The following is a 20,101-nucleotide window of genomic DNA, read 5'->3' as shown; positions in this document are numbered from 1 at the left end:
GGTACTAAACCCTAAGCTAGATTGCTTGAAAATAAGATCCTGTGGATAGCTGAGGCGGGCTGGCAGTTCTTTCGCTCATCACCAGGTCTCTGGCCAGAACACCCTGCTTTGTTAAATCAGAAAGGGCTGGAGACAATAGCAACAAGACACTCACCCTACTGTCTCATCCCAGTCACACCACAGCTTCTGCCCGATCACTTCCATTTCAAATTTAAACTGGCTTAAGCAGTAATCCTCGATCAGCTGGCCATAGTCGGCTTCATGGCACGCGGTGACCACGATAAAGTGATGGGCTGAAAGAGAGAAAATGAACAAGTTTGGGTTGGCTTTAATGGTCTGATTTATTGGCACTGAAAATATGGTCATCAAAATCTTTCCTCCCCCCACCACATTAGAGTACCCCAGCACAGATCCTCAAAGGTGTTTAGGTACCTAACTCACAAGGGTTAGGGGAGTTAGGCACCTAAATACCTTTGAGGAGCTGGGGTACAAACCACCCCCTGCTTCGCAGTAAGGCTGGGTAAGTCCTGCACTTCCTCACAGAGTTTGCCTGTCAACTCCCTTCATTCTTCCGCCAATAGCAATTATAATTCCACTGACATAAGCCAGCTGACTAATATGTCAGGAAGCCTCCCCTCTGATCTGCGTCCATGTAACTGGAGTATCATTAGCATCCCTGTTCTCAGTAGAATCCTTCCATACCAGATCCCCTGCACAAAGCTGCAGCCTCAGCAGGGCTGGCGCAACCTATGACACTGACACTTGGGGGGCGGCGACCGCGGCGGCTGGATGTTTGGCCGCCACGGTCATCGGTGGTATTAGGAGGGCAGAACCTTCTGCCACCTCTGTGGTGGGCGCCATTTTGGGGGCAGGACCTTCCGCCGCCTAGGGTGCCAAAAAGGCTGCCGGTGCTCCTGAGCCTCAGAAATGGCCCTCCAACCTCCCACGCAATCCTCTTTAGAAAAGAATGGCAAATTCTGCTCTGCCGAGGACAGTACTTGGCTCTCCTCTCCAAGCATGACAGTTCCAGAGGAGGAGCCAGAATCTGGATGACAGGATTCCACGTATATGTGCATGTTAACTAATTATTGTCCTTTAGCAGCTCTCGAGCTGGACACAGAAGCTTAGCAGCCATGTGGTTCCCACATGGGAGCCCAGATATAGAAACAGCTCCCAAGGCCTCGGAAGAATATGGGAAGAACATAGAAATGGACATAAAATGTACTGGTCTCTTTTTCTATCTAGTCCAAGAGTCTTTTTCTAGCACTGGGATAGTCAAAGAAAGGTCTAAATATCTCCCATGAAGCATCCGAGAGGGCAATCTCATACCGCTGTGGTTACGTTTCTTCCTGAGTCCACCTAGGGATGAATTTATGCACTGGCACATGGGGATTGATAGCCCTTGCAATTTTTATCCTACCGTATATTCCGGCGTATAAGACGACTTTCTATATTTAAAAAAAAAAACCAAAAATCGGGGGTCGTCTTATACGCCGGGTATAAACAGCGGGCGGCTGGGATTTAAAAGGCTCTGGGCTCCCTGCCGCAGCGGGCAGCCCAGAGCCCTCTGACTCCTGGCTGCGGCTGGGATTTAAAAGGCTCTGGGCTCCCCCCCTCAGAAGGGGGGGTCGTCTTATAGGGCGAATATAGGCCCCAAACCTATATTTTAACTGTAATATTAGGGGGTCGTCTTATACGCCCCGTCGCCCTATACGCCGGAAAATACGGTATATACTTTATAATAATAGCAGCAGATGCTAGAATAATTCACACCAGTATGTCTCATCTTGTTTAGAACCTTACCAAGCTGTTTGCCTACAGAATAGCACGCAGTAGGGAGTTCTATAAATCACTCGGATACTGCATAAAGAGTAGTTCCTTTGCATCAACGTGGACATGTTGCTTTTCCATGACATTTATGGCGGGGGAGTCTTGCTCATTTGGGTGGAGACACCAGGCTCATGGTTTGTGGCAGGAGCCAGAGAGGCTTGGTTCTAGATTCCACCCTTTGTTAGTGGGCACACGATGGGAGGGGGAGTTGAACGTGGTGTGCTGACACACTCGGGGGCCTGGCCTATGCTACAGAAAGTTGCCACGTTTGAACGCGATTGTGAATGGAGTGAAATGACATGATGCAGATCATGACTTACAGTCAGTGCAGATCGGGCAAGTTACGTCCATGTCAGCTAACTGGGAGCAAACTCACCAGGGTTAAGGTTTGCAAATATCAGATCTGATCATGTCCTCCTATACATGACTGCAAAGTCCAGAACAACGACTTTATTTCCAGGACAAATGAGCACTGACCACCTGAAACCCAGCACTACAATGACTCAGCCCAAACCTACAGCAACATACCACAGTATCTAGCAGCCAAGGTTTTATTTATGAGCATCAGTAACAAGACCCAATCTTTGTTATATTATTCAAAAGACCTGGACCAAATTCTTAAGTACGTACAGTTTTAGGAACAGTTTCAGCAAAAGCTTAAGCTTAAGGGGAGAGTGTTGTCCTAGCAATGGATGAAACCAGGCTCGGTTAAGTCAAGGACAAAAGGGAAGAAGACTATTCTTTCCTCCTCTGCAGGTCACCTTTAACAAACTTCTGAAGTTTTAAAATGTCCTGTTTTCTGTTTTAAAAAGAGGGGGGGAGGAAAAAGAGATAGAATCTAATCCTGTAGCTCTCACTCAGGCACTAGGTCAGGACCTTTAACCAGCATCAATAAAGTTTCATACTTCGGTGAGATGAATGGGGTGAAGGAGAGGGCAAAGGTCATAGCTCCCCGAGGTGGGTGGATAAGCACATTGGGAGTTCCTGCCTTTGCTTCTACTGCTGTGTGGCCTGGAAGAGGGGCCGGAGCATGTCTCTGAACACTGGTGCTGGTATTTTTCCAATAGAAAAATAAAGAGACTAAGCATGTGGTAAAAAATGCAAATTTAGCAAGGGCAGAGTATATGGCAAAAATTGTAGAGTGAGGCCTGAAAATTGCAAGACCTATGTAAAGTTGTCTCCTGTCCCTGACATTAAAAAAAAGCCTTTTTTAGTGGGTGGAGAGGTGAGAGGGGATGCTGCTTGGTGCCAGCTAAACTGATAGAAGCCAGGCTTAAACAGATTCAAGAGATTGCCCCCGCACACAGCTGTGCTGGTGTAACTAATCGGTATAAAAATCATCCCTTTAATTAAACCAGTGTAACAGTGCACGAACCAGGCCTGGGAAGTTGGGACGAGAAAATGTGTTGTAATACTACACAGGAGAGAGGGCTAATACTCTGAAAAAACTTAATACAGGCCATCTGAACGTGATGCGGGCAGACCAGATGCCAGCTCATGCCAAAGCCCCTAGGCCTCACTGACCACTGACAGATCATAGGCCTGGTCTACACTAGGACTTTAATTCGAATTTAGCAGCATTAATTTGAATTAACCGTGCATCCGTCCACACCACGAAGCCATTTAATTCGACATAGAGGGCTCTTTAGTTCGAATTCTGTACTCCTCCCCAATGAGGGGAGTAGCGCTAAATTCGACATGGCTATGTCGAATTAGGTTAGGTGTGGATGCAAATCGAACTTAGTAGCTCCGGGAGCTATCCCACAGTGCACCACTCTGTTGACGCTCTGGACAGCAGTCCGAGCTTGGATGTTCTGACCAGCCACACAGGAAAAGCCCTGGGAAAATTTGAATTCCTTTTCCTGTCTGGACAGTTTGAATCTCATTTCGTGGTTGGACATCGGGGCGAGCTCAGCAGCACCGGCAGCAATGCAGAGCTCTCCAGGAGAGGAGTTCATGTAATCTCTGAATAGAAAGAGGGACCCAGCATAGAGTGACCGGGAAGTCTTGGATCTGATCGGTGTGTGGGGCGATGAGTCTGTGCTTTCGGAGCTGCGCTCAAAAAAACGGAATGCACAGACCTACGGGAAGGTCTCCAAAGCCATGAGAGACAGAGGATACAGGCGGGATGCAACACAGCGCCGCGTGAAAATCAAGGACCCCAGACAAGGCTACCAAAAAATCAAGGCAGCAAACGGACGCTACGGAGCCTGCCACCACTGCCCCCCCAGTGACCGTGGACTCTGACGATGGGACAGTGTCGACGGCCAGTTCCTCGGCAATGTTCGCGGACGGGGAAGATGAGGAAGGTTTTGTGGAGGACGAGGCAGGCGACAGCGCGTACAACGCTGGTTTCCCCGACAGCCAGGATCTCTTCATCACCCTCACGGAGATCCCCCACCAACCCTCCCCGGCCGTTAACCCGGACCCTGAATCAGGGGAAGGAGCAGTCGGTAAGTGCTTTAAACATGTAAACTTTTATTATTAATGGAACAGGAATCTGAACTATGTGTAAAGGAGGTCTATATATATGGGGATAGAACAGAAATCCTCCTGGGAGATCTCCACGAAGCTCTCCTGGAGGTAATCGAAAAGCCTCCGCAGGAGGTTCCTGGGGAGAGCTGCTTTATTGGGTGTTCCGTGGTAGCACACTTTTCCGTGCCAGGCTTTCATGAGGTACTCAGGGAGCATTGCCTCCCCGAGCACGGCTGCATAGGCCCCTGGTTTGTGCTGGCTTTCACGCAGCATGCGCTCTCTATCTCCTTCAGTGACCCTCCTCAGGGCGATCTCGCTCGGCGACTCCTGCATCTAATTAGGAAAATTACCGTAATGTTATGCCTGGTCCAAAGTATTTTTAAAAAATCTCCAGACAGACGGCGTAGCAGAGTCAGCACGCTGCTGCGTGACAAGTGTAACGGAAAGCCAAAGAATCAAATGGACGCTCATGGAGGGAGGGAGGGTGGGGGACTGAGGACGCAAGCTATCCCACAGTTCCCACTGTGTCTGAAAATCATTTGCATTCTTGGCTGAGCTCCAAATGCTTCTAGGGTCAAACACAGTGTCCGCGGTGGTTCAGGGCATAGCTCATCAATGTACAGCCACCCCCCACCCCCAGAAGGAAAAGGGAAAGAAATCGTCTCTTGACTCTTGTAAATGTCACCCTATGTGTACTGAATGCTGCTGGTAGACACGATGCTGCGGCACGCTACGGTAGCATCCTCGCCCCCCCTCCCCCGCCTCATGGGTGACTGACGGTGCAAAATGACTGGTACCCGTCCTCATCATCAGCCTTGTGGTAGATGGTGTAGTGCAATAGGACTGCTACCTGTCCTCGTCATCAGCCCATAAGTAGACGGCCTGCTAACCGTCTTCATCATAGCAACAGGGGGCTGAGCTCCATCAGCCCCCGCCCTTCATGTGTAAAGAAAAGATTCTGTACTGCCTGGACTATCATAGCAGCTGGAGGCTGCCTTACCCTCATTTCATTTCCCTCACAAGTCACTGTTTCTTATTCCTGCATTCCTTATTACTTCAGCATACAAATCGGGGGGACACTACAACGGTAGCCCAGGAAGGCTGGAGGAGGAGGGAAGCAACAGGTAGGGGGGTTGTTGCAGGGGCACCCCCTGTGAATGGCATGCAGCTCGTCATTCCTGCGGGATCTGACACAGAGCGGCTGTGCTCTGTAGTTCTCTGATACACTGCAACCCTAGTACAGTTGCCCCATATTCTAGGTGGGACTGTTTCTATTTTTAGATACCATAAAGGAGGGATTGACTCGGGGAGTCATTCCCAGTTTTGTCTTTTGCGCCCCCGGCTGATCTCGGCCAGGGGCACCTATGACAGCAGCAGAAGGTGTAGTGCAATACGACAGCTACCCGTCATCACCTTGCCAATTTACATTGGTGTGGTTGACGGTGCAATATGGCTGATAACTATCTCTGCTGTCATGCAAAAGCAAATGAATGCTGCTGTGTAGCGCTGCTGAATCGCCTCTGTCCGCGGCATCTAGTACACATTCAGTGACAGTGACAAAAGGCAAAACAGGCTCCATGGTTGCCACGCTATGGCGTATGCCAGGGCAAACGGGCTCGAAATGATTGTCTGGCGTTGCTTTCCCGGAGGAAGGAATGACTGACTACATTTACCCAGAACCACCCGCAACGATGAAATTTGCACCGTCAGGCACTGGGATCTCAACCCAGAAGTGCAAGGGTCGGGGGACACTGCGATGGGGTAGAACAGGGGCAGAGTTTATGCTTTCAGGATTGCCTGCTGCAGGAGTGCGGACGAGATAGGTGCTGTGCATGGTGTTGTTCACAGACACAGACTAGACTGTGTTCATTGTTCGCAGAAATGTATCTTTGCAAGGAATTCACTCCCTTTCTCCCATCACACAGCTTCGACTGTCTCCAGACCTGCCACAGCATCCCCCTCACAGAGGCTGGCAAAGATTAGGCGGCGAAAGAAAAAGACATGGGACGAGATGATCGCTGAAGTTATGGGGTGCTCCCAAGCTGAGGCGGACCAGCAGAGCCAGTGGAGGGAGACCCTCTCTCTGTACCAGCGCTCACACAACGAACGGGAGGAGAGGTGGCGTGAGGAAGACAAGCAGGTGACTCAAACGCTGCTTGGACTAATGAGGGAGCAAACGGACATGCTCCGGCGCCTTGTGGATGTTCTGCAGGACCGCAGCCAGGAGGACAGAGCCCCCCCGCAGTGTATCTGCAACCGCCCTCCCCCGCCACAAAGTCCCATACCTCCCGTCACCCAAAGTAACCAGAAGGAGTGGCGCCAGGGGCCGTGAAAACTGTCACTGCACCCCAGCAGAGTGCTCAAGTACCCAAAAGCTCTCATACCCTAATTTTTGAGAATTCCTTCCCTTCCTGACTCACCCTAGCCCCAATCCCAGTTTCATCCCCTGACTGTCTGGTTAATTATTAAAAATACTTTGCTGTTAATTACTGTTTCCGTCATGCTTTTTTACACAACGCTGCGTTTGAAGGGGTGGGTGGGTGGGTGGGGAAGGGGGTAGGGTATTGCATAGGACAGTCACCTTTAGCAGGGTACAGAGACGGGGGCAGGATCAGCAGCAGGTCACACACACAGTGCAGTCAGTAGGCACCCTGGTCGATATGGGAGGTGGTTTGCAGGTTCTGTGTGGGTGGGGAGGTACGTGACTTTGTTGCGGGGGAGGGGGGTTACAGATCTCATGCAACGGTCCCTGTCCTGGACCACAGAGCCACGCAGCAGAGGAATCTGTATCCATCCTCCCCCGCCACAAGGCCACATAGCCCCCGCACACAGAGTCCCAAAAAGGAGGGATGGCAGGCTCCGTTGAAACAATCAGTCATTCCTCGAGTTTAGAGGTGGTCTTTACATCACCGCACACCCTACCCAGCACAGTCTGCATCCCAGTTTCAACCCTTTAATGCAAAGTCATCAATAAAGAAACCTTTGTAAAGTTACAGTGGAACATGTATTTTATTTTTAAACGTGTGTTGGAAGTTGGGGAAGCGGGGTGGACGGGGTATGTAACTGCAGATGCTAGTCAAGAGTAACTTGGTAAAGAAACAGGGGCAGGTTCAGCTTCTCTGTAAAGAAACTGAACAGTCACAGGTCACGCTGCTCGCTGCTCGCTGGTACTTGAAGAGTTCCTTGTCACTGTGCAAGGCGCCTGCATAGGGCTTCACGAGCCAGGGCATTAGCAGGTAGGCTGGGTCCCCGAGGATCACTGTAGGCATCTGCACATCCCCAAGAGTTATTTTGTGGTCCGGGAAGAAACTACCTTCCTGCAGGTGTCTAAACAGAGCAGAGTTCCTGAAAACACGCGCGTCATGAACTTTGCCTGGCCACCCGTCGTTGATGTTGGTAAAACGTCCCCCATGGTCCACCAGTTCTCGCAGCACCATTGAAAAGTAGCCCTATTTCTCAGCAGCTGACTGTGGAAGAGGTGGACGATAAGGTGCGAGGAGTTGACAACGGCCATAACTGCAGCGGGCTCCGTGCTCGCAGTGCTGTGGCGCCCGCGCTGTCACTGAGCAGAAAAGTGCACGAACAGATTGCCCGCAGGCGCTTTCGGGGAGGGAGGGAGGGCGTGATTGACGGTTCAATGATGACAGTTACCCAAAACCACCCTCGACACATTTTTCCCCCAGCATGCATTGGGGGGAAATCCCAGAATTCCAATGGGCAGCGGGGAGTGCGGGAACTGTGGGATAGCTTCCCACAGTGCACCGCTTCCAAATTCGATGCTGGCCCCGTTACTGTGGACTCACACAGTCGAATTAGTGTATTTAGTGTGGATACACAAATTCGACTTCATAAGGTCGATTCCACAAATTCGACTTAAGTTGATTCGAAATAGTCTTGTAGTGTAGACATACCCATAGAATATCAGGGTTGGAAGGGACCTCAGGAGGTCATCTAGTCCAACCCCTGCTCAAAGCAGGACCAATCCCCAACTAAATCATCCCAGCCAGGGCTTTGTTAAGCCTGACCTTAAAAACCTCTAAGGAGGAGATCCCACCACGTCCCTAGGTAACCCATTCCAGTGCTTCACCACCCTCCTAGTGAAATAGTTTTTCCTAATATCCAACCTAAACCTCCCACACTGCAACTTGAGACCATTACTCCTTGTTCTGTCATCTGCTACCACTGAGAACAGTCTAGATCCATCCCCTTTGGAACCCCCTTTCAGGTAGCTGAAAGCAGCTATTAAATCCCCCCTCATTCTTCTCTTCTGCAGACTAAACAATCCCAGTTTCCTCAGCCTCGCCTCATAAGACATTTGCTCCAGCCCCTTAATCATTTTTGTTGCCCTCTGCTGGACTCTTTCCAATTTTTCCACATTCTTCTTGTAGTGTGGGGCCAAAACTGGACACAGTACTCCAGATGAAGCCTCACCAATGTCGAATAGAGGGGAATGATCACGTACCTCGAATGAATGAGAGAAACTTTAAAAAAAGGAGGAGGGAAAGTCAGCAAGCAGCGGAGTGGTGAAAGAGTGAGAGCCAGAAACAAAATCAGCAGGGGGCAGCTGCACCTTGTATGCAGGTGTCTACAAGAATATACATATTGTATTCAACAGAGGAGAAACCCCATATTTTTGGCTAACAAGTTTTTTAAAAATATCATTAGAAGCAAATCAATTCACGGTGCAAAGAATTCAGCTGTTGGAAGTAGACATAAGCACATAAGAAAGGCCGTACCGGGTCAGACCAAAGGTCCATCTAGCCCAGTATCTGTCTACCGACAGTGGCCAATGCCAGGTGCCCCTGAGGGAGTGAACCTAACAGGCAATGATCAAGTGATCTCTCTCCTGCCATCCATCTCCATCCTCTGACGAACAGAGGCTAGGGACACCATTCTTACCCATCCTGGCTAATAGCCATTTATGGACTTAGCCACCATGAATTTATCCAGTCCCCTTTTAAACATTGTTATAGTCCTAGCCTTCACAACCTCCTCAGGTAAGGAGTTCCACAAGTTGACTGTGCGCTGTGTGAAGAAGAACTTACTTTTATTTGTTTTAAACCTGTTGCCTATTAAGACGAAATAATGATGCACTTCTGAGAAAAAAATCCTCCCGTTACACTCTCAAGCTTGTGACTAATAACTTTGCACTCATGCAGTGCCCTGCATCTCAGGATCTCTGAGGGCTTTGCAGATACATTGACAAGTCTAGCAGGTTTTATTATATGGTCTTTAGAATATGGTCTATTCTAGACCATCCCCCCGCCAAGGCTCTGACTTTAGCTGCAGCTAAATTGTAATTCTCAGCTATTGCTACATCCCACATGCTTATTGCCAGAGCTTGTTTTGGTAACCTTAACATACCGATGCACTTATAACTAAATATAATGATTACTTTAAAGATGGATTTGTCCTTCTGCTTCTGCAGATTAGCAAGTAATGCAAGCATCAGGCATTTCCAAAAATCTCTTTCTTGAGTGGCAACAGCTAATTTAGACCCCATCATTGTATATGAATAGTTGGGATTATGTTTTCCAATGTGCACTGCTTTGCATTTATCAACATTGAATGTCATCTGCCATTTTGTTGCCCTGTCATCTAGTTCTGATAGATCCTTTTGTAGCTCTTTTGGTCTGCCCGGGACTTAACTACCTTAAGTAGTTTTGTATCATCTGCAAATTTTGCCACCTCACTGTTTACCACTTTTTCCAGATCATTTATGAATATGTTGAATAGGACTGGTCCCAGAACAGACCCCTGGGGGACACCACTATTTACCTCTCTCCATTCTGAAAACTGACCATTTATTTCTACCCTTTGTTTCCGAACTTTTAATCGGTGGTCCCCATGTGTCAAACCACCAGATTTTGTAGTCTCCCCTCCCCCCCGCCAATCTTCAACTGCAAATCCTCTGCATCACTTTATTTCGTTTCAGATGTCTCTCTGACAGTGTTTTTAATCCCATTTCACTACTGATTAATATGGGGAACTGATCTTTACAATCCTTTCATTTTATCTGATCCAATGGCCCTGATCTTCAGGTAGTGCTCCTACAAGATTGAGGGTAGGGGGGAAAAACAGGAATAAAGATGAGTAGGAAGAGCAGAAAACAAAGGAATTATGGGAAGCAATAGTCATTCGTCCAGGAAAACCAAATGAGGATTTAACCAAGCTCAGAATTATTGCAAGTGTTCATAGATTTTAAAGCCAGAAGGACCTGTTAGGATCTTGTCTGACCTCCTGCGTAACATGGGCTGTAAAGCCTCACTGAGTGATTCCTGAATCAAGCCCGTACCCTCTGGGTGAGTTAGAGCATCTCTTTTGGCAAGACATCCACTCTTGATTTAAAAACGTTTACATGAAATTTGTCCCCAGCCCCCTTTTCAAATTACACCAGTTGAACACTGCACTGCACTGTCGACATTACAAAACAGCATTCAGGAACAAAGGGCAACTTTCCAGCCAGGTGCAGCTTCATAGCCCCTATTCAGCACAATGCCTAAGCAGGTGCTTAAGCCCCATTGAAGTAAAAAAATGAAGGCAGTGTTTAAGTGCTTTGCTGAGTTGAGGCCAATACGAGCTGCTTTGCTGGGGTGATGGCTCCCCATAGCTTGTGGTCATGATGAAACGTGTGACAAGAAAAGGTGAAATGGTTGCAGGAGCCATTTGGCAGCACATCACTGCCGGGCTGAATGACATTGGCTGTGTTCGCTGGGAACCAAAGCCAGATCAAAGCTGCACAGCTTTGGCTTAAGCTTTGTGGGAGGAGTCCACAAATCAGGTTTCCTTGCTTGGAGCTTGTCAAGGTGACTGCCCCAATGAGAGTAGTGGGTGGGTGTTCCATGCATGAACTTAGCATGCTACCCGGGGAGGACGGTCAGATATCTCAAGGCAGAACAACAGGGACAGCTGATTTTTTTGCCATGAAAAGCAGAGATGAGCTTATGCCACAAAATACAAAGCCAGATTTTTAAACAGCTCAATAATTTGGGGGGTGGGTCCTAGAGCCAGGTTCAGTTTGGCCCATTAGAAAGATGGAAGCACCTTTGCAAAATTCATGTCTACATTCAGATTTGGGACCTGCACCCCAAATTTTCAGGTGGTTCAAGGGTGAGGCTTCGGTTCAGAACCATCTCTCAGAAGCAGCAGCAATTTTTCCTCAGTCCCTGACTGAGTTGCAGAGCACAGCACGTAGACCATTAATTTCTCTGCTGGAAAAAAGGTGTGTCCTTCAGCCTGGGCCCATGAACAATGTTATCCGGCACGTAACTGACAAGCAGCAGGTCCATATAGCAGCTAGCCTGGTATGGGTGGCATTAAATCAACATCCTGCTTCTCACTATGGACCTGATCCAATAGGAATCTGTCAACCAACTTCTCTGGGCATTGGATCACATGCTCTCTCCCTTTAATTTCCACCTTGATAAACAGCCATTCATTGGTTTGAAGTCATCACATCCCTTTGCGCTTTGTTTCTCATCAGAGGACTGAAAGGACCGGTCCCTTTCAAAACAAGGCTAGGAAGACATACATCTTGAATCTCACAGAGCTTCACATGCCATGTTGGCTTGGAATGGAGACCCTACTCTGCTCCCTCTTCTCGACTGACCCTGGGAGATCTGAAATCTCTCTGCCATTGTTGAAGGTGAATTTACACAGTGAGTCAACTGCATCTAAGAGCCAGATTCTTTTGGCTACCAGAAAGGCAGTCTGCAGAAGGAACCACAGCAGAAGTTAGAGCCAAGAATGTGTGCTATACCATTGTCTCAAGCAGGACCCAAGCCTTGTCTACACAAAAAATTTTCAGTGGTTTAATTTAAACTGGTTTTAAACTGATTTAGTTAAACTGCTGCAAGTCCCTGTGTAGACACACTTATTTCAATACCCAAGAGGCTGACTGTGGTTTAGCTTAAACGTGTACCTAAAGCAACTAGAACAAACCAAAAAAGCCATTCTTAAACTGCAATAAGAGCGTTGCCCAGGGGCTTTCACCAGTTTTACTAAATTCAGACCTTTGGTTAAGCCTCTGCAACCTTCCCATATAGAAAAGGCCGATCAGCAGCACTGGGGATTTTTATGCCTTGTCCTCCTTTAACTGAGTGATGAGCTGTAAATCTACTTCCTGGTGCACTTCTCAGCCACACAGGAAACAGTCCCCAGGCATGCATCTCAGTTACGGGCCTGAGACAAGACCACTGAGCCTTTCCATTGACTTCATCTTGCACGGGATCAAGCTCTAAGCAAACATACCTGTCAACATGGTGCTGGTTGCCCTAGCAACTTGTTCTCTATCAAGCCGGAGTATAATCAACGTTGGGGATCTCTCTACAAATCAAGAATAAATATCTGTTGCTCCTTGTCGCCCCAAAGAAACCCCACTGACTTTCTTTTCAGTGTTAAGCTTTCCAAATGATTGTATGCACCTGGAAACCACTCTCAGCCACAGAGATGCAGCCTCGAGCCAGGCGAGCATTCCCAGTTGGGTTCCCCCAAACCAGAGGAAAGCTTAGCTACCTGGATTCTGAACTTCTCTTTGCCCTTGCCACTGCGTGCATTATGAACCAGCTAAACCTCATCTCCACAGGCTAGGCTCCTCAGGGTGGAACTGGAAACTCGGGTGCTTACAACAGCATCTCCTTTTCCCATCTGGTACGGAGTCGCTTATCCAGTTCAACCCAAGATCCTCCTTTGTCTGTGCTGCTCACGCTGGCCACCAGGAAATGGCATGTGTTTGTTTTAAGACCTTTTTTTGGCCATCCTACTGCCCTTGTTGAGAGAATGGGATCTTGCACATCACTTCACTCACTTAGGCTAGTATTGTTTAGGTTCCTTAACCATCCTGTGATACGCGGGGCTTACACAGTGAGCTAGTCCAGGTAGAATCCTTGTATTTTCCCCTGCAACCGCATTTTCAAAGATTTGTTCATCTCCCAGTCCCACGTAGCCTCATACCATACAACGGGCAGCAGTCACAATGACAGATTCAGGACAGAAAGTCTGGCATGTGATGTTGGTTGAGATAGACTCCTGGAAGCAGGCAAAACATATCACCTTGTGACGGAGCGATTCTGGCGGGACCCAACTGAGAGTGCCAAATCAGGACCAATTGCTTAAACAGGGCAGTCACAGCCCTAGGCTGGGGTTTTTCCACCTCTAAGGCAAACCAAACCAGCCAGACAAAAAGGACTTTGGTCTCACCCCACTGGCTAACCACAAGTCACACAAGCAATTTCCTTAGACACTCCAGTCTCCCAGTATCACCACCAGTGCACTCGTCCTGGGGATAAATGGTTATGAAAACCAACACCCCAATAAAAGAAAAAGGTTCTCTCAATCCCAAAGGACCAAGCCCCAGACCCAGGTCAATATACACATCAGATCTTACCCACAAATCACGCTGTTGCCAATCCTTTAGAATCTAAAATCTAAAGGTTTATTTCCAAAGGGAAAAAGGTAGAGATGAGAGGTAGAATTGGTTAAAGGGAATCAACTACATACAGTAATGGCAAAGTTCTTAGTTCAGGCTTGCAGCAGTGATGGAGTAAACTGCAGGTTCAATTTGAGTCTCTGGAATACATCCCCCGCTGGGATGGGTCAGTCAGTCCCGTGAGTAGAGCTTCAGATTGTAACAAAGTCCTTCCAGAGGTCAGAAGCAGGATTGAAGACAAGATGGAGATGAGGCATTAGGCTTATATAGACTTTTCCAGGTGTAAGAATCCCTTTGTCTTCACTGTGGAAATTTACAGCAAAATGGAGCCTGGAGTCACATGAGCCAGTCCCTGCATACTTTGCTGAGTCACAAGGCGTGTCTGCCTTCTCTCCATGGGTCCATTGTGTAGCCGATGGCCCTTAATGGGCCATCAACCCAGCTATGCAGGGCTGACATCAGCTTGTCTGGGACACTTCCCAGAGGCAGAGCATAAAACAAAGTATAGACATTACAGAGCCAATACTTATAACTTCAACTACAAAATTATACACAGACATACAGACAGCATAATCATAACCAGCAACCCAGAACCTGGTCTTAGACACCTTATATGACCCCCTTTACTTAGGATTTGGTGCCACTACAGGACCTTGGTTGCAACCCATGTTCTATATGGTCCCCGTTTACATCAATAACGTCACACCCCCAACGCAAAAGTGATGCAGGAAGGGATGACAAAACATCACTGACTGCATCCTAAGAGCTCCCCACTCTGGACAATGCATCAGCCACGATATTTTCCTTCCCCTTTATGTGGACTATATCCATTTCATACTCTTGAAGGGCCAAACTCCAGCGCAGCAATCTGGAATTGGTACCTTTGGCCTTGTGCAGCCAGACCAGAGGGGCATGATCACTCAACACAGTGAAACTTTTGTTGTACAAATAGGGCCTAAGCTGCTTGACAGCCCAGACAATGGCATAACATTCCTTCTCAATGGTAGCATAATTTTGCTCAGTGGGGGACAATTTCTTGCTTAGATACGCCATGGGATGTCTTTTATCACCTTCCCCTTCTTGCATCAGTACTGCCCCAAGCCCGATATTGGAAGCATCTGTACACAGCAGAAAAGGTTTGCTGAAATCTGGGCTGGCCAAAACCGGCTCTTTAGCCAAAGCACTCTTGATGCTTTGAAATCCCTGCTCACAGGCCTCGGTCCACCTCACCTGGTCTGGTTTTTCCTTTTTCGTCAGGTCTGTGATGGGAGCAACGATGTCACTGAATCCCTGAACAAACCTCCTGTAATAGTTGGCCAGACCAATGAACGATTGGACCTGTTTCTTAGTTCTAGGGACAGGCCAGTTCTTAATGGCCTCCACCTTCAAAGGCTCAGGGCGCAGTTGCCCATTGCCCACCCTGTGCCCCAGGTAGGTCACCTCAGCAGCTCCCATTCTGCATTTAGACACCTTAACAGTTAGATTGGCCTCTCTGAGCCGGTGCAGCACAACCCCTGTGTGGTTAAGGTGATCTTGCCAAGAACTGCTGAATATGGCCAGGTCGTCTATATAGGCCCTGGCAAAAGACTCTAATCCCCGTAGGACCTCATTTAAAAGTCTCATGAAAGTAGCCCCTGAATTACGCATCCCAAAGGGCAACACTTTGAACTCATACAGGCCAGATTCCACTATGAAAGCGGATTTTTCTTGTGCATCAGCATCTAGGGGAATTTGCCAATATCCCCTAGTCAAATCCAGGGTGCTTATAAACTTTGCCCCCCCCAGTGTATCCAATAGATCCTCTATTCTGGGTGTGGGGTAAGGGTCAGGTTGAGTGATAGCATTTAGCTTCCTGTAATCCACACAAAACCTCATGGTTTTATCCTTCTTTGGCACCATCACAATGGGAGAGGCCCAGGGGCTCATGGAGTGGGTAATTACCCCCATTGTCAGCATGCTTTTTACTTCCTCCTGGATCTGCCTTTGCATCTCCCCCTTGGCCCTGTAAGCTCTGCTGGGAGCTGGGCGGGGACCCACCATCTGAATGGAGTGTGTCATCCTATCAGTGAGCCCTGGCCTGTTGGAGAAGGTTCGCTTGTGGTGTTTCAACAACATTAGCAGCTCCTTCCTTTGAGGGCGGGATAAACCCTCCCCCATCTCAATGCTCTCAAGAGGCGTCTCTTCCTGGCTTTCAGCAACCATGTCAATCAAAGGGACAGACACTGCCTCTTCCTCAGCACAACAGATCATGTTCACATTTACCTCCCTTGCATGATAGGCCTTCATTCTGTTCACATGCACTGTCTGCACACTTCCCCGGAGCTCTGGCTTTCCCACGTCATAGGTCACCTCATTAATTTTCTCCACTACCTCCATGGGCCCAATCCAAACATCCTTCATTTTGTTCCTCCGGACAGGATCTAGCACCAACACCATGTCCCCTATTTCAAACGCTCTCTCCTTAGCATCTCTATCATACCAGGCTTTCTGAGAATCCTGGCTCTCTTTCAGATTCTGCTCAACCAACTTCATCATCTCCTGCAAACTCTCCTTGAACTGAGCCACATACTCAGCCACTGGCTGCTCTGTCTCCTTCACATTACCTTCCCATGAGTCACGGACCAAATCTAGGGGCCCCCGGACCTGCCTCCCATAGAGCAGCTCAAAGGGAGCAAACCCTGTAGACTCTTGGGGCACACTCCTGTACGCATACAATAGATACTATGATAATCTATGATACGGCAGCAGAACATCCCAGTCATTCTGGCGTCTATCAACGTACATTTTCAGCATAGACTTTAGGGTTCCATTGAACCTTTCCACTAGGCCATTAGTCTGGGGGTGGTAGGGAGCAGCCTTCAGGTGCTTTACCCCACATAACTCCCACAACTGCTTGAAAACCACGGACATGAAGTTAGACCCACGGTCAGACAATATTTCTTTAGGAAAACCCACCCTGCTGAAAATAGAGAACAAGGCCACTGCCACTGTCTCTGCCTCAATATTAGCCAAGGCTACAGCCTCAGGATATCTGGTAGCAAAATCTACCAACACCAGGATGTATTTCTTCCCATTTCTGGAGGGTCTTGGGAATGGCCCCACAATATCCACAGCCACTCTGGCAAAAGCCTCCCCAATAACAGGCAGAGGCTGGAGGGGCACCTTGCTAGGCCCCCTTAACCCCTTACGCTTCTGGCACAGTTCACAGCTCCTGCAGTAATCTCTCACCGACCCAAAGAGGTGAGGCCAGTAGAAATTTTGCTCTAGCCTGTCACATGTTTTGCCTACACCCAGATGTCCTGCAAATGGACCATCATGAGCCAACTTCAACAAATCACTGCGGTAACCCTCCGGCACCACAAGCTGTTTGTGAGCTGCTGCTTGGGAATTCTTCCGTCCCCTGGGCGGCTCCCTATACAACAGCCCATCCTGCATGAAAAACCTGCCTCTCTCTTCACTGGCTGGGACCTGACTTTGAGCATCCTTCCTGGCTCTCTCCAGAGATACATCCCTTTGCTGAGCCGCAATGAATTCATCCTGGGTTTTGTTTGAATTCAGAGCCATCTCTGAAACTTCAGACAAATCCTCACCTGCTTCATCATGAGAGACACTCTCTGTCTGTTCGCCGTCCCCCTCACTGGCCTCAGTCAAGGTATCTGTCCCAGGCACCAACTCTTTCTGCGACCTGGTCACCACATTCACGTGGCCATTCACCCTCAGTATGTTATTTCCTACCAAAACATCCGCCGGGATTAAATCCCGGACAGCAGCCTTCACCTCCCCTCGAAAGCCATCCCACTCCAGGTGGATTCTAGCCATCGGCAGGTCCACAGAGTACTCAGATAGGGCCACTATCGTCACATACTCCCCTGGCAACATGTCCTCTGGCTTCACCAGATGTCCCTTGACTATAGTTACATCAGAGCCCGTGTCTCGCCATCCCAGGCATTCAACACCATTGACCTTTGCCTCTTTAATAAACCTCTCACTCCCTTGCCAAGCCTCAGTTCTGACATAACTGGTGAGCTCATCCCCTCCCCCCAGGCCACTGGAGACAATGGGGTTGGCATTAGCCATCGCTGTGCTTGCACCTGGACTTAAGGTGGTGCTGTTGTGGCTTGGTTCAGCCTGAGTGCTCAGGGTAATGGAGTTGGCCTGCACTGCTGGCTTTGGGCCACCCTTCAGGGTCGGGCAATCGGGTCTGATGTGGCCCAGCATACCACAGTGATAGCAGGTCACCTGTTCCGTCCTGGGATGCGAGTTCCTACCCTCCATCCCCCCTTTAGAGGAGTCAGGGCCAGGTTTACCTTTAAATCCTTCCCTCCTCTTGAGCTGGGGAGAATGGTGACTAGTTTTTCCCAGGGGTTTACACCCTTCCCGAGCCCTGTTTTGGGTATGGGCATCCGCAATCTCTGCCACCCGTAGGACTGACTCAGGGTCCCTATCACACACAGCTGCTCTCACATGGTCAGGCACAATGTCTAGGAACTGTTCTAAAGTTATCAAATCCAGCAGTTTGTCAAAACTCCCATGTGCCTTTGCTCCCATAACCCATTTTTTAACAAAACCCATCAGTTTATGAGCACATTCTACAAAAGTACAATCCTTAGACATTTTAAACTCTCTAAATTTAACTCTGTAGGATTCAGGAGTGACCTTGAACCGCCTTAACACAGAATCTTTAAACCGCTCATAATCCAAGGCTTCCCGCTCCCCCAATTCATTAAATACCTCCCTGGCTTTTCCAGTCAGTCTGGTCAGCAGGACAGGCATTCGCTGACCTTCTGGGATTTGGTACAGATTGCAGAGTCGTTCAAAGGTAGATAGAAACGCCTCTATATCCTCAGTATGACTGTAAATGGGACACATCCTTTCCCAGTTTTTCTCATGGCGGTGGGGAAGTGGAGTACCAGGGGGTGATGACTTTCTCCGCTCTTCCACTTGGAGCTGAAGTTTGGCCGTCTCCTGTTGCATCTTGTGAGTCTCCTGTTGCATCCTGTGAGTCTCCCGTTCAGCAGCCAGCAGCTCCTTCTTTCTCTCATCAGCCTCCTTCTGTCTCTCATCAGCCTCCTTCTTTCTCCCATCAGCCTCCTTCTCTAATTCAGCTATTTTTTGCCTTTCCAGCAACCGAAGATCTGTTAGATTCCGTTCACGCTCCAGTTGCAGTTTGTCTGCCGCTTCTTGCTCTCTAACTGTTTCTGCAGCGTCAGGCAAGGGCCAAGCTCCCTGATCATTGGCCATTAACAGATTTCTGAGTTCCTCCTTTGTAGCTTTCTTTCTAAAGCTTATCCCCTTTTCTGAGCACAAATTTTCCAGGGCTCTTTTGCCCAGTCCCGCATAATCTCTCTGCTCAGCCATTGCAGCAGCTCTCTAACCAATCAAACTCTCAAACCCCAAAATTCGAATTTGGATAGCGTGGGGTTCTGACCCAAAGCTTAATTGACCTGGTTCTGTGGATCCAAGCACGACTACACCACTGTGACGGAGCGATTCTGGCGGGACCCAACTGAGAGTGCCAAATCAGGACCAATTGCTTAAACAGGGCAGTCACAGCCCTAGGCTGGGGTTTTTCCACCTCTAAGGCAAACCAAACCAGCCAGACAAAAAGGACTTTGGTCTCACCCCACTGGCTAACCACAAGTCACACAAGCAATTTCCTTAGACACTCCAGTCTCCCAGTATCACCACCAGTGCACTCGTCCTGGGGATAAATGGTTATGAAAACCAACACCCCAATAAAAGAAAAAGGACCAAGCCCCAGACCCAGGTCAATATACACATCAGATCTTACCCACAAATCACGCTATTGCCAATCCTTTAGAATCTAAAATCTAAAGGTTTATTTCCAAAGGGAAAAAGGTAGAGATGAGAGGTAGAATTGGTTAAAGGGAATCAACTACATACAGTAATGGCAAAGTTCTTAGTTCAGGCTTGCAGCAGTGATGGAGTAAACTGCAGGTTCAATTTGAGTCTCTGGAATACATCCCCCGCTGGGATGGGTCAGTCAGTCCGTGAGAGCTTCAGATTGTAACAAAGTCCTTCCAGAGGTCAGAAGCAGGATTGAAGACAAGATGGAGATGAGGCATTAGGCTTATATAGACTTTTCCAGGTGTAAGAATCCCTTTGTCTTCACTGTGGAAATTTACAGCAAAATGGAGCCTGGAGTCACATGAGCCAGTCCCTGCATACTTTGCTGAGTCACAAGGCGTGTCTGCCTTCTCTCCATGGGTCCATTGTGTAGCCGATGGCCCTTAATGGGCCATCAACCCAGCTATGCAGGGCTGACATCAGCTTGTCTGGGACACTTCCCAGAGGCAGAGCATAAAACAAAGTATAGACATTACAGAGCCAATACTTATAACTTCAACT

The 20,101-nt window shown here is 48.5% G+C and overlaps 1 protein-coding gene across 1 annotated transcript in view; it reads right to left on the bottom strand.

The window, feature by feature from the left end:
• The window catches only part of RAMP1 (receptor activity modifying protein 1), a 143,124-nt gene that overhangs the window by 72,830 nt on the left and 50,193 nt on the right, over window positions 1-20,101 (bottom strand). Inside the window, exon 2 of the mRNA XM_039495524.1 lies at window positions 155-293. Coding sequence (XP_039351458.1) covers window positions 155-293 — 139 coding nt within the window. The remainder of the gene's footprint in view (window positions 1-154; window positions 294-20,101) is intronic.

The sequence above is a fragment of the Mauremys reevesii genome, linkage group 11 (assembly GCF_016161935.1).
Source record: "Mauremys reevesii isolate NIE-2019 linkage group 11, ASM1616193v1, whole genome shotgun sequence".
NCBI classification, from domain to species: Eukaryota; Metazoa; Chordata; order Testudines; family Geoemydidae; genus Mauremys; species Mauremys reevesii.
The sequence above is the reverse complement of the archived record's forward strand: the minus strand, read 5'-3'. Positions and strand labels throughout refer to the sequence as shown.